The sequence below is a fragment of the Populus euphratica genome, unplaced genomic scaffold (assembly GCF_000495115.2).
Source record: "Populus euphratica unplaced genomic scaffold, PopEup_1.0 scaffold44.1, whole genome shotgun sequence".
NCBI classification, from domain to species: Eukaryota; Viridiplantae; Streptophyta; class Magnoliopsida; order Malpighiales; family Salicaceae; genus Populus; species Populus euphratica.
Window position 1 is genome coordinate 535736 of NW_011499865.1, and position 12099 is coordinate 547834.

General features: G+C 31.8%; 1 protein-coding gene across 1 annotated transcript; it reads left to right on the forward strand.

Annotated features, from left to right (window-relative positions):
- The first annotated feature begins 2440 nt into the window (after positions 1-2440).
- Positions 2441-5281, forward strand: LOC105125909 (pentatricopeptide repeat-containing protein At2g13600-like). The gene has a single exon (XM_011026583.1). The coding sequence runs from the start codon at positions 2517-2519 to the stop codon at positions 5094-5096; it is 2580 nt and encodes an 859-aa protein (XP_011024885.1). The 5' UTR covers positions 2441-2516; the 3' UTR covers positions 5097-5281.
- Positions 5282-12099: the final 6818 nt, after the last annotated feature.

Sequence of the window (12099 nt, forward strand, 5' to 3'; positions counted from 1 at the left end):
AGATGACTTTGTAGCTTGAGAAAAGTTCAATTTAGTTTTTCAATTATTTGATTTTGAATTTCATCCCTAACGTTTCCTAGTATTACATTTTTAGCCCCTATATTTTTAGGTTTTCACATTGTAATCCAAAAAAAGAAGAAGAAGAAGAAAATTTCCGTTGCATTTCTCTATTTTAATGTTGAGAGAGAAGAGAATATTTTAGGGAGAGGAGAGAAAATGATTTTAGCTAGCCCCATTCCACCAACAAAAAGATTGATCTTTATGTTTATAAATTTATTTTTATACAATAATTCAATTTAGATTATTTTTCTCTTTAAATCAGGGTCTATTAGTTTATTTATTTAATTTTTTAGCTTTGGACTAATTAAATATTGTTTTTGAGTTTGAAAATGAGGTTATTATTATTCTTAAAATATTTTAATTTTAATTTTTTGCTATGACAAGTTGAAATTTAGGTGTTTACGGACTAAAAATCATGTTGTTGATAAAAAAAGAAATACATATTTCGTTAAAACAAGAAAAATATGAATAAATAAAAAATTGGAATTTTGACTAAATAAAAAAATTATTGCTGAAATTTTAATTATTCAAACTCTTTCAAATATTTATTTTAATATCTACAAAATTAAATAAAAATTAATTTTTAAAATGTTCTTGCTACCTACTCATTTACCTTTATTCCATGGTTTATTACAAATATATTATTATAAACAAGTAGGATTCAATTAACTTCTAACTTTAAACTCATATTTTTTTTGTCTTTTACTATGAAGATTAACTTCTAACTTTAGTCTTTTAATTAACATTCATAACTCTTTTTAAAGATTTCTCTGTTTGTATTTATGAATTTATTATATTAAGTGCATTTATCATCTTTTCACTAGTTGATTAATAAATTGTATGGTGTAATAAAACACATTTATGTTATCCTTTCTAATATTAGAAATTAATTTAAAACTATTCTTGCAGCTCACCGTGTGCACGATTATAGTATTATAATAAAAACATTGTTGAATTACTTGTATATTTAATTTGTGTTTGATATTATGTGGTTGTATATTTAATTTGTGTTTGATATTATTGTGTAAAATATTTTTTACATAAAAATATATTAATTTTTTTTATATATTAATATGTCAAAACCATAAAAAGCACTAAAAAAAATATTAATCCTTTTAAAAAACCAAACTTTCAAATTCTGCATTTCTACTAAATATAAAATCTTAAGAAGTACTTGATGTTGTAGTGTAGCGGAGAAAAGAATTTGTTTTTTTTATATATCTAGATTTATTTATTTTTTGTATATATTTGTCACCTATATGATATTTTATTTATTAATATTTATCCACTAGGATTACTGGATATCCAGTAAACTTGAAGATTAATAATAATATATATAAATTAATTCAAATACCTCGGGTTAAAAAAAATCTCTTAAAAAAACAATGTACGTTTACCGTTTATGTGTTAAAAACATGTGACGAGCGCCAGGAACGCATGAGCATGTATCATCTTGGCTTTGTTGATTTTACACCCATTATATTAAAGGGAGTCGGTGGATATTATTATTTATATTATTATTTATGATGCAAATGAAATTGTCAAGTATTGTTACAAAAAAACAAGAAGAAGAAAAAGAAGCACTGTTGTGTTGTGAATTCTTGAAGCTGACGGAAGTAACAGCAAATTTAAGGTCTTTTAAATAAAATAAAAAATATATAAAATAGTAACTTGATAGCTACGAAAATTTACCCTTAAAAAAAATCTTTAAAATTTTTTATAAATTTTTTTATAAAATGTTAGCATAATTCAATAATTAGATTGAAAATTATTATCTATTATCATAGATTACATATTTCACTGAAATCTGTTTCACATCAATTTTGGACTAAATATTTTGAAAAATACTTTTACAAAAATTTAAATTATTTATTTTTAATTAATATATTTTTAATATTTTCAAATTATTTTAATGTATTAATATTAAAAATAATTTTTTTAAAATAAAAAATTATTAATATATATTTTAACATAAAATATTATTTAAAAAATAATTATAACCGTTCTACCAAATAAGTTTTAAACTTGGTTAAATATGCGGTTAATTGCATTAACAAATGCATTTTTAGAACGTGCTTAATATTACAATTAAATTTTTGTTTCTAAAAACTTATTTATTTTTATTTAAAATTATTTTTTTAAAATAAAAAAACTTATTTATTTTTATTTAAAATTATTTTTTTTAAATAAACATTTTTAAATAATAATAAAATATTATTTTAATATATTTTTAAATAAAAATATTTTAAAAAATAGTTGTCATGGAAAGACGCTAGTAATCTTATGGTTGATATGTCGATTTAAAGGGCTGGAATTAACAAAAACTAAATATCTGAGGACCATATGATGTAATTACTAATTCACCCGTTTAGCAATTTGCCATGTTTATGTGTTCGGCTTTTCATGCCTGTTTTCTTGCAAAGAGAAGGGGCACATTGTCCAGTCCATGAGCCAAAATGACTAGCCAACTGCTGGAACCCATTGCTTGCCCACCATCACCACCTGACCATGTCCCCAACATTCCTCACAACCTCACTGCCCTTTCCTTTCAGAAACTGAAGCAAGCCCATCAACCGGTTAACATTTCTCAGCAAAAAAACCAGTCCAATTTCTCTCTACTAGACAATAAGCCGTTAAATACAAGCAAGTATGCTTCAGTTCTTGATTCTTGTAAATGCCCAAAACTGGGAAAACAGGTTCATGCTCACACAATCAAAACTGGGTTTGATGCTGATGGATTTGTAGATACCAAGTTGCTGCAAATGTATGCAAGGTGTGGTTTGTTAAAAGATGCAGACTTTTTGTTTGAAACGATGCCAAGGAGAAACTTGCATTCATGGAAAGCAATTCTTAGTGTGTATTTGGATCATGGGCTGTTTGAGGAAGCGTTTTTACTCTTTCAAGTATTGCAATTTGACGGTGTTGAATTGGATTTCTTTGTGTTTCCTTTAGTGTTTAAGGCTTGTAGTGGCCTTGGTAGTGTAGAACTAGGGAGGCAGTTACATGGGTTGGTGATAAAGTTTCGGTTTTATTTGAATATTTATGTGAGTAATGCTTTGATAGATATGTATGGTAAATGTGGAAGCTTGGACGATGCTAAGAAAGTTTTAGTAAAGATGCCTGAAAGAGATAGTGTAACATGGAATTCTGTTATAACAGCTTGTGCTGTTAATGGGATGGTTTATGAGGCATTGGAGTTTTTGGAGAAAATGAAGACTTTAGATTATTCTATGCCAAATGTTGTTTCTTGGAGTGCAGTTATAGGAGGGTTTTCCCAGAATGGTTATGATGAGGAAGCCATAGAGATGCTATTTAGAATGCAAGTAGAAGGGCTTATACCGAATGCTCAAACCTTGGCGAGTGTTCTTCCAGCATGTGCTAGATTACAAAGGCTTGACCTTGGAAAGCAACTCCATGGTTATATCACGAGACATGATTTTATCTCTAACCCTGTTGTGGTGAATGCATTAGTTGATGTGTACAGGAGGTGTGGTGATATGGGAGGTGCGGCTAAGATCTTTTTAAAATTCTCAGTGAAAAATGTATTATCTTGTAATACAATGATTGTTGGATATTGCGAAAGCGGTGATGTCTCCAAGGCCAAGGAGCTCTTTGATTGCATGGATGTTTTAGGAATAGAAAGGGATTTAATTTCATGGAACTCGATTGTTTCAGGTTACGTTAGAAACTTCATGTTTGATGAAGCTTTCAGCATGTTTCAGAATTTGCTAACGGAAGAAGGGATTGAGCCAGATTCTTTTACTTTAGGGAGTGTTTTGACTGCTTGTGCTGATACAATTTCTTTGAGGCAAGGGAAGGAGATACATGCCCAAGCCATTGTCAAGGGCTTGCAATCGGATACCTTTGTTGGTGGGGCTCTGGTGGAAATGTACTCTAAATGCCAGGACCTAACGGCTGCCCAGATGGCTTTTGATGAGGTGATGGAGAAGGATGTGCCAACATGGAATGCTCTGATCTCAGGCTATGCTCGCAGTAACCAGATTGAAAGAATTCAATATCTTCTTGAGAAGATGAAAGGAGATGGTTATCATCCAAACATTTATACATGGAACAGCATTCTTGCAGGTCTTGTGGAAAACAGACAGTTAGATTTAACGATGCAGTTGTTCTCTGAAATGCAGATCTCAAAGTTGAGGCCTGATATTTACACAGTTGGAATAATTCTCCCTGCTTGCTCGAGGTTGGCCACTCTTGAGCGAGGAAAACAAGCTCATGCATACTCAATTAAATGTGGTTATGACACAGATGTCCACATAGGAGCAGCCCTTGTGGACATGTATGCAAAATGTGGAAGTTTAAAGTATGCACAGTTAGCCTATGATAGGATATCAAACCCTAATTTGGTGTCCCACAATGCCATGCTTACTGCATATGCGATGCATGGACATGGGGAAGAGGGAATTTCTCTCTTTCAAACAATGCTGGCCTTAGGTTTTATACCAGACCTTGTGACTTTTCTGTCTGTTCTCTCCTCATGTGTTCATGTTGGATCAGTCGAGACAGGCTGTAAGTTTTTTGATTTGATGGGGTATTATAACGTTAAACCCACATTAAAACACTACACATCTATGGTTGATCTTCTAAGTCGTTCAGGACAGCTTCATGAAGCTTATGAGCTTATAAAGAAAATGCCCGTGGAATGTGATTCAGTTTTGTGGGGTGCTTTGCTTGGGGGCTGTGTTACTCATGGTAATATTGAGTTGGGAGAAATTGCAGCAGAGAGGCTGATAGAATTGGAGCCAAACGATAGTGGAAACTATGTTTTACTGGCTAATTTACATGCTTATGCTAGGAGATGGACTGACCTAGCTAGAGTAAGAGGCATGATGAAGGATAGGGGAATGCACAAGAGCCCTGGATGCAGTTGGATCGAGGACAAGAATGAAGTTCATTCCTTTCTTGCTTGTGACAGATCTCATAAGAGAGCAGAAGAGATTTATGCTACTCTAGATTACTTAGCCCTTCACATGAAAACAGGGATAGTACAGGGGTTATGTCAGTATACAACAAGCTAGCATGTGATACCTATACCAGCATTGTACAAATTTCTATAGCATGTGAGAATACAACTGCTGTTGTCTGAAGACCTACAAACTACTTTTTATGAGAGGTGATCTTCAACTTAACGATGGAAAGTTGCCTTTCCTTCGTTGATATCGGCAGAAAATCTTATCTTTAATATTCTGTTCATGTCTAGTGACTCAAGGATCCTTACCTTCCGTGTCATGTCTCAATTGATATCACATTTCAACAGACTAGTAGTTATTTGATAGACAAAATAATCTATTGAAATAAAATTCATTAGTCATTACATAGAAAAACTATACATAATATTTATTATGCAATTACAGAAGTATGATAAAAGATTTTGCTACTAAAAAGTCAACTAGAAATTTCAGAGAAAAGTTTTCATCTTCTATGATATCTGGTGTTATTATTATTAGCAGCTTACTCTCAAAGTAGATAGAAACAGCCTAGGTGCAATAAATTCATGATGGTAATGATATTAAATGCGACTGAAATATAATATGATTAGTTTAAGAGAAATAAGATTCTAATTTCACATGACACAATTTGCTTAAGAGAAAGATGTGTAGAATGTCACATAACTCGGTGAACACAAAATAGATGGCATGATTTATTTGAGAAACAAAAATTTTATATAAAACATTTAGATGATAACAACTATAGGCACGAACATTACTGAAAACTTGCAAGTCTAAACTTTAAATCACTTCCCTTATTCCATGACTTGCAGTAAGAGATTTTATGTTTCTAAGCTGATTGTTGTCAACGTAAATAACGATAGTAAAGTCATTCTATATCTCATGTTCTTTTGGGCACTATGTGAATGGCCAATACAAATGTGGTAAATATTGAATATTTCGATTGTGTGCAATTGAATTTAAGTAACAAAACTGGCATGCATATCACATGCAGAGGCAGAGTGGCTGTGTGTAGCACATAAAGTCCCTCGTTTCTGTAAGTGTCTCTTCTTTTTCCTGCTCTGTGAAAAAATGAGGAAGCAGAGGCTGGGTGTTAGCTTGGCATTAGGCGTTGTGGGTTGTTTTAGTGGCTGTAGGTATTTTGGCTCTGTGTTTTTATTGAGAGTTTAGAGATATTTGCAACAATGGAACCCCATGAAGCTGATGTGCCTTCTGGATAGAATGTTTCTGCTCAAAACCAACAATCCCTCTCATGCAGCCTACAAAACCCAAGGGCACCAGCATGGTAAGATTTCATTCACTCACTTTCCACTTGTGTATGCCTTATGGTAACGATGAAAAGGGAGATCATAGAATAAACAGCGCACGTGCTTTTCTTTCCATTTTGTGCTTCCTTTTTAAATGGGCAGTGATAAATAGCCATACTCAATTCCAAGGGATTCAGTAGAGTGGAGGCTAGGCTATGTTTGTTTCCCGAAAAACAGTTTCCGGGAAATCACTTTCCAAACTTTCTTGTGTTTGTTTGTTATTAGGAAAGTTGGTCAACGGAAAACACTTTCCGGTCAACGGAAAACACTTTCTGGTCAACGAAAATATTTTTTAGTCAAAAAATTTTTTTGCTTAATTTTCAGGAAAATGTTTTCCTTTTTAGCTGTGTTTGTTTTTCGGAAAGTGGTTTCCGGGAAAACACTTTCCAAACTTTCTTGTGTTTGTTTTGCAGAAAGTGATTTCTGGGAAATCACTTTCCAAACTTTCTTGTGTTTATTTGCTGTTATGAAAGTTGATAAAAGGAAAACACTTTCCAGTCAAAGGAAAATTTGGCTTGATTTTCAGGAAAGTGTTTTCCTGAAAAATTTGGGAGGAAAACACTTTCCGGAAGTTGTGAAAAGTTTAGAAATGTCATTATTTGCTGATTATATCAAATTTGATCCTCAAACTTTTGATTGCTATATATATTTTGTTTTGAATATTTATTTTTCAATTTCATTTCTTAAAATTTAATTTTTATATTTAGTTTGGTCCTCATTTTTATAATTGTTATTTGCTTTTCTCCTATTAGTTTTTTATTGAAATTTTTTTCTATCAAATTTGGTCCTCGTTCTTTTGATTGTTATTTATTTTATTTGAAATACTTTATGAAATGTTAATTATTATTATTTTAATTTCTTCATTTTTTTTTTTAGATTTGATCTTTATTATTTTGATTATTATTTATTTTATTTGAGATAATTTATGAATTTTTTTTTCAATTTCATTATTATTCAACTTTTTAATTTGTAAGATTTATTCCTTATTATTTTAATAAACTTGAGAAAAATAAAATATTAATAAATTATTTTCCAGTTCATTTTCCATGACATAACCAAACACTGGAAAGTGTTTTCCAGTTCATTTTTCATAACACTACCAAACATCGGAAAATACTTTACTTTTCAGGAATTCATTTTCCCCGAAATTCACTTTCCCGAAATTTACTTTCCAAAAGGAAACAACTTTCCTGCAAACAAACGGGGCCTAATGCCTTCTTGGTTAGAATTTTGGCTAATAGAAATGTTTACTTCCAAGACTAGTTTTATCCATTCATTTGGTGCACTGGGCTCAAATTTCATGGAGAAAGCAGCAAATATTTGATCGTTGCTCTACACTACTAAGCGCAGGGATTTGAGGTCTAGAAGAAAAATCCATCTTGATTTTTAGGCATACTTTATGCTGTAAACATATAAAGACAGGCTTTACCTGTCTTCCTTTTTGCTCTGTCAACAAGTTGTGTATGATTTTTGCTATTGCGCATATGCCTTGAAAGATGCTACACTTTTCCAGTTTCTGTTCTGCTTTAGTTAAACCAACATGCTAGTAATGATATCTAAAGGATTTGTCGTGGCAACTTTGATACAAGGATATGAAGGAAAGTAAGATGAGGACTTGGGATGTATAGAAAACATACATGAATACTGGTGTTTAATTTATTTGTCTATCATCAGGATAAGGAAATCTATTTCCATTGAATCAAGTTCATGCCTGTTATATCAAAATAATGGAGAAGATAGACAAGGAGAGCATAACAATTTGAAATTTTTTGGCAACAAGTGGGTCTCATATTGTTTACTGGTTTATTGCTTGCTTTCTGCTATGACGTGTGGAGGTACTTTCCCCCTTGCGGATTAGTATGTTTTTATGCAGTCGCAACTGAGCAACTCAGGGTATAATTGGTTGACAGTATTTAGACTTTCAAGCTGTTTTTTAGAATTTTGAGAATTGAATCATTGGCAAAAATACATCTGCGAGTCTGCATCTTGCAGAGTATGGCCAGTAGTTTTTGTGAAGATGGTAAAAAGGGGAGGTCAAAAATTGAGGGGCTAGATCAATATGCAGATTCAAGGCTATGATTATGGATATCTCCAAACAAAAATCAAATTCGAGGAGCAAAAGAAAGTTGAAATGTCAAAATGAAGAGAGGATTTCCTCAGATTCTTTTATTTCTTTGAATTTCTCCATTATTGACATTTAATCTCTCTGTTTCTTGATTTTTCCAACGAGGCACAGGCGCGAGAGTATTTTGGTAGTTCATCCGATGTGATCATTGTACAACTAGTTTGTTTCATCTTATTTTACCTTTGGTAATTAAACTGCAGACATTATTATTAGGAATGGTCGCTTTTAGGAATTTAGCTAGCCAGATACGGTGTTTGCTACCCACCATTGTGGCTCGAGGTCCAACTGTGAAGTAGAGATGTTACTGTGGTCTAATGTTGCACCCTGACACAAATCCCCAGCCAAGTTTCCAATCCATCGAACTCATGGTGCATGAATGCCTGGACTCTGGCTTGTGTTCTCGCAGCTTGTGTTGGTTTACAAAAGCCCTGAGAAAAAATTTCCTCGGTCATATAACAAGACATGGGTTTTTGTCTACCGCTTTGACCGATAAGGAATGGAGGATGTAGTGACATGCTTAAATCCTCTCAAATTTGGATTTAAAAAAAAAAAGTCATCACAATAAATTTGGTGGAATAATACCATTTCAAAATTGTTTTATGTAATATCACCGTTTGATCATGTCATGCCTCGAATTGGTTGGAGTAAGTTATATAAATTAATCAATTATTTTACACCAAAATTATAATTTTATAAAAAGTTTCTTTTAAATATATTTTATAAGTCAAAATTATCTTTATCCAACTTATAAATTAAAAAATAAATTTTAATTAAAATTTTAAAAAGTTATTATTCACGTAACAGTGAATAATTCTAAATAGTTAAATTTAAGTTTGTCATAAACTAAATAAAAGTTTGCTATCAAATAAATTACGTGGATTATCTAACAAATGCATTTATAGATCAGTAAGACAGGTCTAGGTTCAAATTTTTTTGTGATCATGTAATATCAGAATAACAATTTAAAAAAAATTTAATTTTTGATTTGATCATAGAATCATAATTAAATTTTTATAAAAGTTTCTAGTGGGCTATTTTTTCTAAAATTATCATTGCATTTCTATACGAATCACCAAAATTTTAGATATAAAAAAATTTATTGAAGCTTTTGATTTTGGTAATTTTAAGATTTTTTTTGTTATTTTTAAAATTAATCAATTGATTTTATTAACTATTATAAAAGTGGAGTTAGAAATAGCATGGTTTGAAGAATTTTTTTTTTAATTTTGTTTATTAATTTTCTAATTTATCCCTCAAAATTCTCAATCTATTTTTTATAAGACAATGATTGTCGGCTATTCTGAGAGTTGTGATGTCTTCTAGGCATCATCAACTAGATGTTGGAAATTTACTTTTCCAGCAGCCTGAGATGATTTTGCTGTACGATTATATCACCAGATTCATCTGCTCATTCATTCTTATTTTATCTAAAAAATAATAAATAAAGAAGATGGCTAAAAAATCCAAATTTTTTTTAATCTTAGTTTAATTCAATTAAAGGTTACTTTGACCTCTCAAAATTCATACTAAAAATTATGAAGAACATAGACTGATAACCAAATATTTTGAACCAAGCAAAATATTTTCACAACAATGAAATTCTTTAACGTGCATGGTAACAAGATAGAAAACAATAAATTTCACTTCACAGAAACATGACATGCAAACTTAATTTATCATCCCTAATGCACAATCAGGACAAAAGGACTCTTTCTTTCCTAAAGTAGATAATCATCGGTTGTCAATGCCAATGAATTTCTTTAATATTAGGTATGTCTCTTTTTTATTATAATTTTTTTTATTAACATAGATGTACTAGAATAGTTAATATATTTCAACTAATCTTATAAATCTCACGAGTTAATAACCATATAAATTTTTAATAATTATTAAATTAGGAACCACGTAGAGCAAACTTTTGTTCATTAAGCACTGAGCCTGGCTTGTATGTTCCTTTTTTGCACCATATAAATATTGCATGATCAAAATGCAGATAGAGCATTAAATGAAATCTTTTTCTTGCAGTTTTGTTCATTAATTTTTAGTGCCAAAAATGGCATCTATATCACATGGGATAGGAGCTTAAGTGTGCAAAGCCAGTCATGCTTGAAGCACCAATCGGCCAAAGCTGTGAACTGCAACAGAAAAGGTCACTTGGTCAAAAACATAAATCACAGTTTCTTCTGAAACAAGGTGGGTTGTTTCAGAGGTTGGTGATATTAGTTCCTGTGAAGAGAACTTTGAGAAGCTTTTCAACAATGGAATGCTATGGAGATGGAAGAAGACTCAGAGGGAAAGTTGCTGCCGCTGAAGCTGACCAACAACCCAGAAACCATGTCTTACAGTCAAGAAATCCCAGGAACACTAACATGGTAAGATTTCTTACATACATTTTTCACTTGTATATTCCTTTTGATTGCCAAGAAAAGAGGAGATCATGAAAGGAAATTGTTTTGTTTTCTGTCTCTTTTTGCCTCTTTTACTTTGATGGGTTTTAAGAAGTGAGAATAACGGAGGTCATATGCCCAGTCATTATGAAGATGGAAAAGAAAACCTCATAATGCTAGTCTTCAGCTTCAGTTGAATGGAGGATTTTTTTTACCTGTGAATTCAAAATGATGGGAGCTCTGGGGCTCAAAATTTATTTTCAAGTTCCTGTCTTTTCCCAACAATCAAAACATGCTAAAATTGGAAACGGTTACTGCTTTTCTGATCTTACCATCCTCATTTCCCTGCCTCCACATTGTGTGTTTTTGTGGTGGGTGGTAAGTTTCTAAGAATGCACTACTGTCTTGATTATATAGGTTTTGTTTATGTTGGTTTTAGATAATCGAAATGTTTGCTTCCAAGAATATGTTTCTGTTTTTTTTCCTTTATTGTTCTTTTGGCACAGTGGGCTCAAGTGTCACGGTAAATGTGTTAAATGTTTGATCAATTGCTTGATACTAAATTACTAATGTGGTGTGAGGAACTGAGGTTCAAAAAGAAACTTCATTCTGATAATCAGCTTAGCCTCATATTGTTAGCACAGAAATGCATGTAATAAGAGTTCCCTTTACTGCTCTTGCACCATGTCATGTGTGATTCTAGTAAGTATCTGTCGAGGAAGGATTATGGAGATCCTTTAGTTTCTGTTCCACATTATTAAACTGACAATGGTAGAGCTATTGAAGGCGTTTATCATGGTAACTTGAATTTAAAAAAAATGAAGAACAACATAGCAATAAATTGAAAATTTGAGGGGGCTATATTCTCTCTCTAGTTTATAGCTCCCTTCTGTCAGGTCATGTTAAGGATGATGACAATATGAAGAGGACTAGGTGGGGTTCTCTCTCCCATTTTCAGAAGTTATGTTTATAGCAGCAGGCCAGCTACAATCTCAGTAACTGTATGTGGCAATTTGTTATAGTATTTTTCTCTTTTTGATATTGACATTTGACGATGCATTGTTTAAGATTACATTTTGTTAGTATCTAACTCTTGAACTTTTCTATCTTGTCAATGATCTATAGGCTTAAGCATTGTATGTGCTGATATTGATAATAGTTACACTGACAGGATATCAGATTTGTTCACTAATATATGCTTGCACCTTGCAGGGTATGACTTGCGGTAAAAGGGCAAGGCCTGAACTTGAGGG

Excerpts from the sequence above, each read along its gene's own strand:
- LOC105125909 (XM_011026583.1), top strand. The coding sequence starts at position 2,517 with ATGACTAGCCAACTGCTGGAACCCATTGCTTGCCCACCATCACCACCT.